The sequence below is a fragment of the Phascolarctos cinereus genome, unplaced genomic scaffold (genome assembly GCF_003287225.1).
Source record: "Phascolarctos cinereus isolate Bilbo 61053 unplaced genomic scaffold, phaCin_HiC Scaffold_3;HRSCAF=262, whole genome shotgun sequence".
Classification (NCBI taxonomy): Eukaryota; Metazoa; Chordata; class Mammalia; order Diprotodontia; family Phascolarctidae; genus Phascolarctos; species Phascolarctos cinereus.
The window spans coordinates 48,909,030-48,924,974 of NW_027555736.1; the positions used below are offsets into that span (position 1 = coordinate 48,909,030).

At 47.2% G+C, this 15,945-nt stretch overlaps 1 protein-coding gene across 3 annotated transcripts in view; it reads right to left on the bottom strand.

Moving 5' to 3' along the window:
- The window catches only part of PTPN9 (protein tyrosine phosphatase non-receptor type 9), a 67,945-nt gene that overhangs the window by 14,754 nt on the left and 37,246 nt on the right, over positions 1 to 15,945 (bottom strand). For all 3 annotated transcript variants that reach the window (XM_020994465.2, XM_020994467.1, XM_020994466.2), the window contains exons 6-9: positions 14,167 to 14,277; positions 12,741 to 13,069; positions 11,825 to 11,918; positions 7,232 to 7,298 (exon numbers count right to left, since the gene is read on the bottom strand). In XM_020994465.2, coding sequence (XP_020850124.1) covers positions 7,232 to 7,298; positions 11,825 to 11,918; positions 12,741 to 13,069; positions 14,167 to 14,277 — 601 coding nt within the window. The remainder of the gene's footprint in view (positions 1 to 7,231; positions 7,299 to 11,824; positions 11,919 to 12,740; positions 13,070 to 14,166; positions 14,278 to 15,945) is intronic.

Consider the following 15,945-nt stretch of genomic DNA (forward strand, 5'->3'; position numbering starts at 1 on the left):
GGGGGTGGATCTAGAGATAAGGAGTTCTGTTTTGGACATACTAAGTTTGAAACATTGGCAGAGCATACACCAGCACAGAACTAAATCTCAGGTGAGGGAGGTTAGCAAAAGAGATAAAAAGTCATCCACAAAAAGGGAGCAACAGAAGCCATAGCAGTAGATACATTATCTAAAGAACAAGGCTGGAGCTCTGGGAATACCCACACTAAAGGTGGGGGAAAAAGAACACAAGCCATCAAAGAAGACCAGGAAAGAGGGTTAAGGCAAACAAGAGTATGATCAGTCACAGAAACCAGAGAAGAAAACATCAAGAAGCATGGGGTGGTCAATGGTGTCAAACGTGGCAGACAATTCAGGCAGGAGCAAGCCTAAAAACAAGATGGCGGCTTTGGCAATTAGAAGGCTCCAAAGTCATGGAGCTAGAGCTGGAGTTAGATTATTGGAAGAGATCTAGTCCAACCCCCTCAGTCTAGAGATGAAGAAACTGAGGCCTAGAGAGGTGATGGAACAAAGAGGCACACAGCGGCAAAGCCAGGATTTTCTGACTCGAATCCCAATAACCAAGATCCTGTTTATGTCTTGTTTGTACATAGCTGTTTGTATGTTGTGTCCTCCATTAGAGCATGGGTTCTTTGGGGGAAAGAACTCTTTCTTGCCTTTCTTTGTTTCCCCAGCACTTAGCCTGATGTCTGGAACACAGCAGGTGCTTAATAAATGCTTGCTGACTTGACTCTGCACTGCTTCAGTTAATGACATTGGGGAGAACAGTTTCAGTAGGGGCAGAAAAGAGATTTTAAGGGGATGAATGCGTGTGGTGAAAAAGTGGAGGGAGTAAATGGAGACTACTTGGGTTTCGGTTTTTTTAGAAATTTAGTAGTGAAAAAGAGGAGAAAAACAGGGCAATGCCTTGAAGTGGAAAGAGGATTAGGGAAAGGTATGGTTTGGAGTTATTTTGAACACCTGGACCTGAGCAGGTTTACAAACAGAGGGGAAAGAGCCAGGAGACAAAGAGAAGTTGAAGAAGAAAGCAAAGGAGGGATGATTAATATAGCCCTACCACAGGAGATACCTGAAGGGTGAGATTGAGGTGAGAAGATTTGCTTTGGAAAGGAAGAAGATACATTCCTCTGAGAAAGGAGGAGAGGAGAGGATATAAAAGTAATTAAGGAGGGAGTCACTGATATTGTTAATGGAATATACTACAGACCACTTGCACAGAAAGAGGAAATAAATGAGGAACTCAGCATGGATGACAAGCCTGGCACAGAACCATGATAGCCATGATGGGGGCCTCCAATTATCAAGATATCTGCTGAGACTCTGCCAAAAAAAAAAAGAGTAGCTAATACTTTACTGATATGCTTCTATGACAGTTTTATCTTCCAAAAGGCAGAAGATTCAACAAAGGAAAATTCTATTCTAAGCCTGATTCTCACCAACAGTGAATACCAAAGTTGGAATTGCAGTGAAGGTATTAAGAACCTTGGGAAGAAAGTGACCATGCCATCTCAGAATTTGTGATGGAGAAGAGGGAAAGACCAGAATGGTTCAACATAAACCCTAAATTATGGTAGGGCAGATTTCAAAAGTTGCAGAGAAAGGATAGATTGGATCCCAACGAACTAAAAAGCTAGAGGCAAAGTCAATTTAGAAGAGGCAGAAAGTTCTCATAAAAAAGAGCCGTAAAGGGGCTGCTAGGTGGAACAGTGGACAGAGCTGCGACCCCAGGCAAGTCACTGAATCCCTTTACCTAACAACAAAACAAAATGAAACAAAACAAAGACCCATAAAGACATGAAAAAGAACTGCAGTGAGTCAAAGCAATGGCACAGAACTCAAATATAAATGAGGCCACTCAACCAGACCTAAGGATCCATGGGGTTCCCATGTTGACTTAAAAAAAACCACAATAATAACACAAATTAACATTATCTATGTCTTATCACATCTTTATTTTTTAAAAAGTATTTCACAATTACATTTTAATCTTACTCAGCTGCACGAGTCCTGGCAAGGGACCAATGTGGTTGTACAGGGAACTTAGCAGCTGAGATTTTAAAACGACAAGTATGGAAGATAGAACCAAGTACAACGAAGAGAAGAATGGTACGATCTTGTAAGACTTGGGTCAGTGCTAATGCTCCAAATAAACTGAGGGAGGCAAAGAAAGTTACCGATGTTTAAAAGAAACAATTGTCATTGTTCCATTTTGTTTTTTAAGCTCTACTAGAGAAGGGAGGAGGCCCAAAGAAGCCTCTCATGTTTGGGGCAGACTGGATGATAACTGAAGGACAGAAGGCAGAGCGGCTCAGCTCTCAGGCTGCCCTCTTCTCTGCTGAGGAAAACAATCTTTGGACTGGAAAACACAGAACAAAAATGGGGCAGGGAGATGACAACAAGTGTGAACAGGGTGATAGTGACAGCCCATGCTGCCCTGGAGCAATTCAAATCATCAGGCCCAGGGAGTTACATCCTGGGGTGCTGAAATAAAAGCAGCAATTGTTTCAGTCTTTGTATCCATACCTCCCTGTACCTGGCACAGTGCCTGGCTGCTCACACGTGTGGGCACTTGATAAAATTTGAATGATTGATTGCCAAGTCAGTAATCTTTATAACATTGAGGATAACCAGAAGATTAGAAAACGGCAAATGGCCTGATTTTTTTTTTTAAGGAAGACAATGTAGGCAGCAACTCTAGGCCAGGGAGCCTGCCTCCAATTCCTGACAAAATTCTAGAAGCCGATGATGAAAAAGGAGGTTAGCAAACACCACCTCGAAAAGGAAGTGCCTTGCTGAAGGACGGCTCATCGAGACATGTCTGCATGACGACTCACATTCCATAAACAAAAACATGAAAAGGCGGCTGATGGGCCAGAACTACCTATCTTGGCCCCCAGAAGAGAAAATGAAGCCACTTCCCCAATCTCCCCTCACCCATGGACCTCTCCTCCACAGAGGCAGGGTGCTAACAAGCCATCTTGTGGCTTACAAGACCAAAGGTAGCTCTGCTTTGTTAGTTTTCTTTGTGATGGGGAGACCAGAGGATGTCAGACGGTGCAAAATGACAGTGTATAACCATGTCATGCCAGCCCTTTTTACCCTCTTCAATAGGGTGACTAGCATGGTGGATGAGGGCACACTGAAGACAGCTTACTGAGATTCTGCATGAGGTGTCAGAGTATCTTGTCCTACTCTTGTGAAAGTGATGGTGATGTCAGGCTGGAGGGCTCACTCCAGAGGACAGTCATTAAGGTGCAGGCCTGACTTGGAAGGAGGCCCCCCCTCCGCCCCCGAGATCTCGGCATCATTCATCAGTGCATTTGCTTTGACACAAAGTTGGGAGGAATAATTAACACTCTACATGAAGTTAGAATCCAAAAAGATCTTGGTGAAATTGGACAAATGTGGCAAACTGACTAAGATCATCATAGTTCTTATTTATATTTATGAGCTTAGTTATGCTTATATTCATACGCTTGATGCTGTGCAAAGCGCGGTCTGCTCACATCTTTTCTCTCGCTCACGCTCCTCACAACCTTGGAAGGCAGGTGCTATCAAGCCCATTTTAGAAAGCGAGAAGCTGAGGGTCCAAGAGGTGAAGATGAAGTCACAGATGACAGGATTTGAACACTGACCCTCCTAACTCTAAGTCGGGAGCTCCGAAGGCTACAGTGTTTCTCAGGAGACTGAAGCTAAAAGTGTAATGGGTAAAAATGTGGAGTTTCACACTGAGGTTGTAAAAACTGATTTCAAAAGTACAAGATGGGGGCAATGTGGTCAGGAGGCAGCTCACAGGAAAAGGTCCTTCACAAAATGCAGACTACACCAGAGTCCGTCACGAGGGCGGCCCCACAGTACCTAAAGCTCACGCAGCTGTGGACCACACCAAGGGGAGCAGCACATCCAGGAGAGGGGGAGGCTCACCGTCCCAGTGAGGAAGACCAGGCTCAGGGCACGGAGCCGCCCTTTGGGAGGGACCCCGATGAGGAAGAGGCACCCACGGCAGGAAGGATCTCAAGTTCGTCCAGTTCACCCAGGACATAGGGATGTTCCTGTCCTCCAGCATCCCAAGGAGGACTGGACTTGGTGGGCTTGAGACCAGGAGAAACTTCCTAATGGTTAAAGGCGTCCAAAAGTGGCCGCAACAGCTTGGGAGAAAGCTCCCTCCATGGGACGCCTTCAAGCAAAGGTTGCCCGAGCGTCTTTGGGGACGTGTTTGGTCAGACCAAGGCCGGACTGGCTGGCGTCTGAGGTCCTTTCCCGCTCAGATTCAGAGCAGAAGAGAGACCTCTGTCTCCTCAGGAACACAGGTGGTGTTAGGGTTACAGTGAGTTGGGATTAGAGAGGTAGAGTATTCTGGTGAGAAAGAGGGGGAAAGGGGAAGGCACTGGGGAGAGGAGGAGACAGCAGACCTTCCCATCTTCGTGACTGGCCTCTGTCTTCTCTACACAATCTCCAACTCTGTCACAGAGGATGACCTCAGAAAGCCTACCCTCTTGGTTCCTCCAACTCAGCTCCCAGGACTCCAATCTCTCATCTACCCAAACAACCCATGGGGATAATTCTACCCTTGGACTTCACCATCTCTCCAAACTGTTCCATCTACAGTCCTGAACTCTGGAATTCCCCTGACCACAAATATCCGGTCCTCCTACGTCTTCATTCTAACCTCTGGTCCCGCCGTCCTTCCCCTGTGTTTTCCCAGAATCCTTGCTGTGGATTCTCCCCTCCCAACCTCAAGCCAGTCACTAGCTTTGCCCATATACAGTTCACTCTTGAATCTTCCGGCCCACTTTTTCATGCTTTACTAATAATTGCCAACCTTGGACAGCTCCTACCACCTGCCTTCCGTGCTTCTCTGCTCGCATCACTGAACGTGACTGGAATAAAACCCTGAGCTCATTCACTGGGTCCACCACAAATCCACGGGTCCTCAGAGATGCACGTGGCAATTTTTTCCCTCATCTCTACTCAGCTCCCTGTTGAGCCATCTTCAGCGGTCCTGAGCTACGCCTGGCCACAGGCGGCTCCACAAGTGAAGGGGAGGCTGGCGACTCGGCACACTGAAGTCCAATTCACTCGCATGTCACAGCATCGCCTTCCTGAGGTCTCGGTTCTCTTCGAGAACGAAGGGCAAACAACAGCAACGACAAACTTCCTGTTACACTGCTCGCCACAGCCAAACTGGCCACTTACAATCACAGACGTGGAACTAGAAGGGGCTGAGAGGAAACTGAGGCCGAGAGAGGCGCAGCCTCACAAAGCAGGGTGCAAACTCATCTTGCTGACTCCAAGCCCAGGGCACCATACTTTGTGGCCCAGAATTTGAATTCCATTTAATTCAATTCAATCCAGGAAGCATTCTTAATGAAGTGCCTGTTATGTCAGGTACTATGCTCATTCCACCAGTGGGGGGGGAACTTTTGGGGCAGAAACTCCTTTTCCTGAGGTGGATCAGGAGCTCAGTGTGGGACCTAGAGGTGGGGAGTTTGGGGCCAGAGGCCCTGAGATGGCACACAGAGCCAGCATACTGGGAGGGGCGGGGCTGGAACGCCCACCCTCCTGTCCGCAGAGGCAGCCCTCCATCCACCACGCCACGCTAAGGGACTCTTCAGATGTCTGAGGTCCGAGGCAGCAGGAAAGGATGTGCTACTTTTCCATGGCAAGGCACCTTCTCCAATTCCACCAGAGAACTCTCAACAGAGGCCCAACTCTTGACTGTCAAGTTCTCTCTTGAGGGGACTGTGTCAGCAGAGCAGTACCTGAGTCTCCACACAGCGGGTCATGTAGACACCACTGAGCGTCTCAGCAGGGCTTCTTGGCCTCGATGACCACACGGACTCCCCTGGCAGTCTAGTGAGGTCAACACCACCGACAAACCCATTAAACGCTTAGGCAGTGAGGAAAACAGAAGAGTGTATGCATGTGTGCATGCACACTATACACACACACATGCCTATACATACATGTATGCACATCTCATATGTGCTTCTGTTTGTGCATGCACACTCGTGAATATATGTATACTGCATGTATGTGCACACAAGAATGTAATCAGATTTCTGCACTGGAGAAACTCACAATTCGGTGGACCAGAAGGAACTGAAGGACAGGTGTCCGTACTAAGGGTGAATATTAAAAGTCACATGCTTTTCATACAGAGCTTCTTCTAAGGGTTTGGCCCAGGCTCAGTGGGCCAGTACTTTACAGATCTCTCCCTAGAGTGAACAGCTGATGATGACGTTTCTGCCACTTACTCTGTCTCTGCCGTTAGTCTATTAGAGAAATCAAATGCCAAAACTGTGCATGAGAAAAGTATAGATGAATACTAATTTAATTTGCTTTTTAGGGATTATTAAAAGAATCATACCAAAATCTGGTCAATTAATTTCTGCTAATGTTGAAGATTTCTCTCAGAATATTTTAAAATGTGTCAATTAAAACACAAAGGATTACAAAGGTGACCAATCATATTTTGTCTGTTGTCTTCCCCCGTTGGATGTAAGCTTCTTGGGGGCAGGGACTATCTAGCACAGTGCCTGGCACATAGTAGGAGCTTAATAAATGTTTTACTGACTGACAGATATGATTATCAAGAATATTTTTAAAACAAGTTCACAGTCCTCAAGTTAAGAACCCCTGCTCTAGCAGGAAATAGGATTCCACATCGAGACACAAGTGCTATCAACTGTCACTGTCCAAGACCTGCTGGTCATATTACTGGAAGGAGACTGAGAGGGTGTCCAAGTTCCCCAGGACCACTGTGCTCCTTTCTGTCTTGGACACAGGAGCAGAGCCAAAATGAATGAGATCAGTCAGGTTCCAGGCCTCATCTCTGATCTCCCACTGCCATCCCTGCCTCCACAACAGAGGGCACTGAGCTTGCCCTGCAGAATTCTGATACCCTGCTGCCTCCAACTTGCAACGCGAACCCAAGACTTCCAGGGGACGGTGCTTTACTTCAAGGCTCACCCAGCATTCCCATGTACCAGCTTCCTAATTTGACAAAGCACAGAAATCACCACTGCCTGTCCTTCCTGCCTTCCCCTTTAAATATTTCGAACTCCACAAAGAAGCCACGATTTTGATCTCCCACCATGGCTTACGCACAGCTGCCTCCTTCCTTGGAGTTGCAGCTATGGATGGTGTAAAGCAGGTGACTGTCCAAGAAATCACAGAGAGCTCCCAAAGCTGACTGAGAGCCAGGCATACATTACAGATCACAGCTTACCTTGTGTGCCAATATAAGCGTTCTTCTGCTTATATCCATCCATGAAACTGGCATTGATGTAATCTGTCTGGAAAAGAAAGAAGAAAAAAAGAAAGAACACTCACTCATTCTCGCTGTGCATGGAAATATACAGGGCTGGAGATAGGAACAAACAGACTGAACAAACATAGCGCAGGCCCGACTGGTAGAATGGGAGAAGCTCAGGGCTGGACCTCAGGTCATCCAGTCTGAGCTCGCATGGAATGAAGTAAGTAATCTCCTCCACGTAACCTTGTCACTCCCTGAATTCTCTCCACTCAGTGAAGGAAGAGAAAGAGAAAAGGGGGCCAACTTAAAGCTGCCCAACCCTAGTGACTGACTTCCTGGCTCCACTTCTCTTCCAGGGACCTAGGTTCCACTGAGTTTGAGCAGGGGAATAGTAGGCCACTGTTAGCACACCATCTTAATATTCATAAATACAGAATGGGCGCATGGCAAAGAACACCTATCCACCAACAGACATCCAACCGTGCTAAACGCACAAAACATCAAAACTGGGAAAAGGAAGGGAAAGGAGGAGCAGGAAGGAACTGAACCAGAGGCTTCGAGTGTCTTCAGCCATCAAGAAGAAAGCGCAGCAAGCAAAGGAAAGAGTCTAAGACTCTCATCTCTGCCCATCGCCAGGCAAAAACTAAGCTGACTCTAATGCCCAGGCAAAAGCCCAGGAGGGCTACCCAAGGTCCTTCTACCACATGTGTTTCTGATGAAGCCCAATTACCCCAACATTGTCGTCCTTACTTCTACATAATTCCTGATTGTGTCCTCTCATACCTTTTACTCCAAAAGGGGAGAGTCCCTAAGGTCACAATGCTTAGGAACTTTGTATCCACCAGTCATGGAGGGCAGAAACAGGAAGAGGATGGAGAAGGATGGCATTACTACATAAGTATCATTTCAGTAATTCCTTTTTTTTTTTAGGCAACTGGGGTTAAGTGACTTGCCCAAGGTTACACAGCTAGTATGTGTCAAGTGTTTGGTCTGAGGCTGCATTTGAACTCAGGTCCTCCTGACTCCAGGGCCGGTGCTCTATCCACTGCGCCACCTAGTTGCCCCCATTTCAGTAATTTTAAGCCAGGAAAAAGCCTGACTTCAGCTGCACACCGTGGAGTTTAGGCTACACCTCCTCCCCTGTCCCTACAATCCATATAGGGGCCACCGCCCTCTAGGGATAGCAAAATGACCGGCTATAGTCGTCGGCACCCTCCTCATTGAGCTAATGATTACCCAGAGACTGGGCAGTCAGTCATCACCTTGTCAGAAGAACCTGCTAATACACCTGAATATAATATACCTACTCATCCCACTCCCCTCAGGACACACGCTCCCTCGACCCAAAGAAGTCATGAGCTGTCCAAATTCTGCCTGGTCTCTGACCCACCACTTTGAGAAGGCAGCCATAAACCTACCACCCTACAGCTGGGACAACGAAAAAGAGGGCAGATGTATGCATCACCTCTGCCTCAGCTACCCTCCCTCACACACACACACCCATTCTCCTCCCATGGAGAGCAGATCCATTACACCAGCACCAGCCTGGCATTCTTGAAGTATACATCTCTTTGGGGCACAAATGAATAGTCAGAATGACAATCAGGTCAGCCAGCAAAGAGGGGAGCCATGCAGGCACACAGCTGTCAGCTCTACTGTGTACACAAGATTTAAGAAATAATCTAGAGGTTTTCATGTTGCAAGATGAGACTCCACTTAGCAACCCTGACTTTTATATTATACCTCCGATCTAAGCAGGCCAGGTGTGGAATTTGGTGCCCTTGTGTTCTCTGAAGCTGAGAGCCCCTGGAAATCAGAAATGTTAACTGAGGAAGATTTTAGAATTGGTGCACAATGGGACACAGAAGAGTCAAATATTCCACCTGATTGATACTGGCCAGATCTGATGGAAACTTTGACTATGAGACTGAGATTCTAGGAGCAAAACTTGGGGGTCAGAGGACAATTTGTTAGCAAAAGACTTCTTGGGACCCAGTTAAACTACACCCTCTGCTCGTACTCCCTGCAATCAGAAGGACCAAATTCAGGAAACAATCTTCGGGCTAATAGCTAGAGGATGAGAGAAGGGCAAAGAGGCAGAGCGCGCTGAATGAATCCAGAGAAGGCAGAGACAGGTTCCAGAGCTCCCCACTGACATGCCTGGACAGCAGGCAGCTGGTCAGCTCAGCAGAGCTTCACATGCTCGGGCTGCTCTGAGTCACCTAACACTGGAGAAGCCGCTCGTTTCAAATCACAGCTCTGAACCACAGACGCGGAATCAGCTCAACGCCGTCCTTTGGAGATGAAGGTGATGTTACTGGCCTATTACTTTTCTGAGAGAAGTAATGAATTTGGACAGGGTGAGCCATGCTCTCATCCAGTCCCTCTGGTGAAGAAGGGCACCCATTTGCAAGTCAGATGGACAGAGCCGGGGGAAACATTTGTGGCTATGGCACAGAGCTCATCAGTCCAAACCGATGATCTCATGTAATTACCACCACGTTCTGGCTGTCCTCTAAGCCCATGGCGCTCCACTCTTCCTTTCCGGGAATCTCCAGCTTCCTTCAGAAAAGCAAAGTGTAGGAGGGAACAAGAGCGCTGGACTTGGAGAACAGAAAACCTGAGTTCTAATTCTGCCTCAGACATTGACTAGCTGTGTGACTGCAGGCTCATTCCCGTACCCACTTATTAGCCTCCATGTCCTCATCTGTAAAATGGGGACAACAACAGTGCCTGTCGCTTACTAGCTGTGCGACCCTGGGCAAGTCACTTAACCTAGCCCCGCCCCAAAATAAATAAACAATGTCACCCGTCACACAGGGTGAGATCACGTATGTATTTCTTGCTGTTCTCTCAGTGCCATTCACATGCACCTCTCTGTGACCTTGTGGATTATGTCCCTGAGATTTTTTTGGCGAAGATACTGGAGCGGTCTGCCCATTTCCTCCTCCAGTGTCCCTATTTTACAGATAAAGAACTGAGGCAAACAGGGGTTAAGTGATTTGCCCAGGGTCACACAACTGGCAAGTGTCTGAGGCCAGATCCAAACTCAGGACTTCCTGACTCCAGGGCTGGCACTCTATCCACTCTGCCTCCTAGCCACCCCCAACACAGGTACTGCGCTTCGCAAACCTTACAATGCTACAGAAACACTATCTATCATTATTATTAACTTTGATGAGGCCTTTCCTAAACCCCACCCCACCCCCAACTGTTAGGGCTCACTGCGCTTGGCCCCTCATAACTGGACACCTCTAGATCCAGCTCGGGGGGAACCGTAAATCCCCTGAGACGGTGTCCAGATTCACACAACCTGAAGTTAGAATGAAAAGAGCGAGCGTTCGGGGGGGGGGCACTAACAGGGACGTGGCTCTCTTTATTTTACAGACTATTTTGCATTTGCTTTATCTCAGCAGAACAGAAGCTTCTTGAGGGAAGGACATTTTATTTCTACCTGTGTATTCCTGATATTGAGTGCAGCCTGGCCCAAAGAAAATGAACTCTGTGCCAACCAAACCAGTCACACGTGCTATAGAGTAAAAGGGGAATTTACAGAATCATGCGCTGTCAATTAATAATAAGAGCATTTACACAGCACCTACCGTGTGCCAGGCCCTATGTTACGTGTTTTACAAACATCCTCAGAGGGAGGGGCTGTTGTGATCTCCATTTTACCGATGAGGACATGAAGGGAGACAGAGGTTAAACGGTGTGCCCATGGTCCCTCAGCTAGTAAGTGTCTGAAGTCAGACTGGAACACAGGACCCAGTGCTCTCTCCACTGTATCCCTTTACTTCTGTCCAAGCTGGAAGGGTTACTGAAGATTTATGACTCGATCCACTTGTTTGTCCTTCATTTCGAAGAGGACCGATGATATCAATGGGGAGATGTTTTGACTTTCGCGTGAACTGGATGTAAGCGAGGCAGTGTGGCACAAAGTCATCAATTTCATTCTTTCTTCCAGGGTCATTAAAATCCAGTGGCACAACAAAAGTCAGGATGACAGCGATGGGCTGGGATTCAGCGGATGACCTTGGTGCCTTCAACGTCCAACCAAGCTCCAAGCACTTCACGACATTGCTTCAGCCGCCTTCACAGCCGTCGAACAAACTGTTCTCATCTGCCCATTCCGCTGAGGGAAGTCTTCACATGCTTGGGGTGGACTCTCCCGTCAGCTACCCTCAACCTGGGTGAGCCCATTGGCTGAAACAGTTTTTACCAGGGTGTGGCCGCTGTGCATGCTACAGCTTCCTGGAGTCACAGGTGACAGTTTGGTGAAAGCTGACACCAAAGGTGGATGAGCAGCCCTGAAAAGGGCTCGACAAGCCCTCATACCAGAGGCGCTGGTCCTCCCGAACATCCCCCTGCCCTTTTCCTGATTATCTGATAGATGAAGCAGATGATGTTGAGAGAAGGAAACACTTGCTAACAGTCAAACATTTAAGAGCACAGCCCAATCTAGAACCCTGGCTTCCCAATTAAGTGCTCTCTGACGATGCTTCACTTTGAAGTGACCTACTCTTTCCCGCATTGTTTCTGAAAGCTAAGCTTTTATATGTTGTTTACCTGGGTGATACCACTCCCTTTGGTCAACTTCACTCGGGTTTGGTCGAGGCACGGCACGTCGCCATATCGGTTTTTCTCCAAGTTACCTGGTGACCTGGCGGAGAACAGACAAACAAAAGCCAATGTAAGGAGACTCAAAGACTATAAAAAGCCAGCTGTCAACAAATATTTTTTACTAACACAATCTCAAAGAGAATTCAGGTTCTTAGTCATTTAGAATGTATCCCCCCACCTATTTCCAGAAGGAATTTTAGGGAGCTTACAAAATTAAACATACACAAAATGAGATAATTAAAGGCAAAAACAGAAAACCAGTTGAAAGGACCAAATAAAAAGATGTTACCAGGTGCCTCTTACAACTGTACACAAGCCCCTTTACACAAAAGTAAAGCCCTGCTGTCTATCCCATAATCTCCAATGATTGAAAGGTTCCACCGTGTAAAGAAACTCCTGGATCCCTTCATGTGGGACAGAGATTGAAGTCTGTAAAGAGTCTATGTTCATGCAGTTCAAGTGAGGGTCATGTGAGTGCTTCACTAATAAAAGGAGACAGAGAGGAACGTCGATAAAATATTGGATGAGCTGTCTGGATTTGGATTCAGCTAATACCAAGCAATACTGCCTCCTGCCATCTTCCTCACCAAGGAAAAAGACAAGGCAGAGGGACCTTTTAACAGAGGACAACTGCAGAGTCACCCCCATAGGCAGAGCTCTCTGTGTCAGCAAAGGCCATGTCCTTTCCTATCAGCAGGGACAATTCCTTTACCAAAGAAAGTATGACACTCTCAGTCATGGGAGAGCCCCTGAAAAAGAACTAGGAGCAGGGGCACATTTGGGCACGACAGGGGCTGCTTCTGCGGCCAACGAGTAGCACCTCGGTAGCAGTGCCTGCGAGGCCTGGCCATCTCCCACTCACATGGAACAGTGGAAGGTGCCAACAGGGTTCTCTCGGCGAATGTCCTCGTACTCTTCGTAAATCCCCCTCTTCTGCCGGTGGCTGAAGTGTTCCAGCAGTTCCAAGATGGTCATGGCATGGGGACCCGGGATGTGCACTGAGTCGCTCTCCTCAGAGGGAGTGAGGGACAACAAGATAATTTCATCCAGAGGGTCCAGGTGGCCATTCACTTGAGGCAGGAACTGGAAGTTCCAGCTGGTGAGGTCCAACTTTATATATCCTCCCAGGCTTTCAGGAAGGCACTCCCGGGGCAAATGCTGGGTCAGCTCACTTGTCCTCATTATCTGAATCTGGATGGGCAGAAGCATGAGAAAGTAAGATAGACAAATAATGAATAAAGGAAGAATTCTACTTACAAGGGAACTGGGGAACAAAATGGGATTTACCTGACATACAGGGAACACAAGAAAAGGAAACAGGGTGGGATTCACCTGTCCTGGGCCAAGACCCTGTAACGTTTTCAGCCATGAGATCTGGCACGTTCATTACTCGTGCAATGTTGTGATAGGAGGGCAGCATTTCACTTCTTAAAGACAATCCTGAAAAGGGTCCTTCATCTCCCCAGCTTGCCCAGGCTGCCCTCAACAGTGCCCATCTATCAGCTGCACACAATGTGCACTGGCATATTTAGCCTTTTAAAGTTAAGAAGCATTTTGAGTCTTCGATTACTCTATAGGTGAGTGTCACAGGCACTATCTGTCTTCATTTCAGCAGCAAGTTGGCTGCCCAGGGTTACATGCAGTTAGGAAGTACTAGGGCCATTTCCGTCTCCTTTAAAACACAAGCAGCCTCTGAGGGGCCAGGCAACGCAGAACGACTGAGAAGCAGAAGGCTTCGGCTCATTTCTGAACCCTGCCACCGCCCTCCTAGACAACTTTGACCTTGACTCAATTTCTTCCCTGTATTTCGGTATGATGGACTATAAAACGGGAGCAAGTACTGCTCCTGCTCGTCCCGCGTCTAGTACACTTTTGATGCATCAAAAGCGAAGGAGGCCAGGTCTCTCAAAAGCCTTCTGAATCCCTCTCTGAGTCACTGGGTCTCGGAAACCTCTGCTCGCTAATTCTGGTACACTCGATCATCTCCTAAGGCAACAGCCCACCTTTGTGCAGACCTGAAGCTAAAAAGAAGTATTATTGGCCCTGGAGAGAAATGTACTAAATGGCTACCAGAGACGGAAAGTGGAGTTTCCTGTTTCCATGATCATTTCTCTTCAATTAAATCATTTTCATTAGATTTGGCTCAACACCCAAGGAGTGCAGAGCAGTGAGCGAAAAGCTGGGGCAAATGACCTGCACTAAGTCACCCTCTCGTGCCCTCAGACTTTCCTTAGTTTCCAGCTGAAGGGGCTCCACCCTCCAACACAGGTGCAGGCAGCCCTCCTTACCCTTTCACGGACTTTGTCTTTCAGTAGGATACTGATGATGGAATAGGGCACTCGGAACCACATGGGCGCCCCTACGATCAATACCTTCTTCAGTCGAGCTGGGAAGGCTCCCTGCGGGTGGTACACACATGAATCATGTGGAAATGCAAATCACTCCAATGAACAGGTAGAATGAGATGAAGCTCTGAACAACTTAAGCCCAGGATTCTGGCTTCTTACCAGTAGTAATCCAGAAAGCAAACAAACAAGCATTTATTAAGCATCTACTGTATGACGGACACTGTACTAGGCACTGGGGATGCAAAAATAAAGTGGAACAGGCACTGTGCTCAAAGAGCTCACTTTCTTAAAGGGCAGGCAAAATGTACATATTCAGATACACTCAAAACACACGGGAAGCAGATGCAACGTGATCTTGGAGAAGAAGGCGCTACTGGCTGGGGGGATCCCGAGAGGCTGAGGTGAGGCAGTATGGACAGCAGCCAACACAAAGGTGGACCACAGATGGAGGAGGCGCTAGTATAAGGAAGCCTGAAAGGCAGGAGGTAGCCAGGTCGTGAGGAGGAGCCCAACACAGCATTTTATATTTGATCCTAAAGGCAACAGGGAACCACTAGTTGATTTAGGGACTTAGAAAAAAACATCAGCAGTTCTGTGCAGGATGGATTGGAACATGGAGAGAGACTTGAGACCAGCTGGGAGGCTATGGCACTAGACGAGGTGAGAAACAATGAAGTCATGATCTAGACTGTGGCCATTTAAGGTGTGAGAAAGGGTCAGATGGGAGGGAGGCTGCAGAAGACAAGAAAGCATTTGACACAGACTGGATATGTGAGGTTTGTGAGAGGGATGAGCTGAGGAAGACACTGAGGGGCCAGACTTGGGTGACTGGAAGGATGCGGATGCCCACCACAGTAATGTGGACGATCAGAAGGAAGGTAGGTTTGTGAGGAAAAGAGGATGAATTCTGACTTGGACATTACTGAGTCTGAGATGCAAACAGAAGTCACCTGTAGAGAGATAATAACTGCAGCCAGGGAGGTGATGAGGCCACCAAGTGAGGGAGCATAACAAGAAACGAGGAGCGTGGAAGAAGTTTACAACTTAAGTTTCACTAGTACTAAAGAGAAAGTACCTGGAAGGGAATTAGAAACTGTAAATTGGTTTATTTTAAAGAAATAATTGTACATTCCTAGTGCCTCGTTCCCTATGTTCTAGGAATAGAAAAAAAGAATTCGAGGGTTCTTAATGTTTCTAGGTAGTTTATTGATCCAAACTAATTCTGATGTCCTTCATCAGCAGTTAGCCAACCCACAACACGAACAAGTTTGTGCCTTAGAAGATTTCTCTGCTCACCAACTGTCTTCTTTATTCCTATTACAGTAGAGTTAAAATTGGATTTAGAGCCAGTGTAGCCGACACTGGATACTGAATTTTATAACATTTTTTCCCCTTAAAAACTGAAAGAAAAAAATCTTCATCATGTTAGACTTTTCATATAATGAACATAACAATGAGCATCCACTTTAACAACTCAAAACACGTGTGCCAGGTTTTGGGGACACCAAAATGAAAAACCACACGCTCCCTGTCCGAGGGGACTTTACAACCAAACTAGAGGGTGGAGGGTGGTAGGAGGTGTTATTCAATATACACAGACATGTATGCTGGAAGGCAGAATGTGAAGAGACAAAGGAGAGGTCTAGAAAGAGGGCCACAATAGCTGGAGGACAGCGCCACCCTGTCAGCTGGTGGGCAGTGAGAGGGCGGAAGGTCATG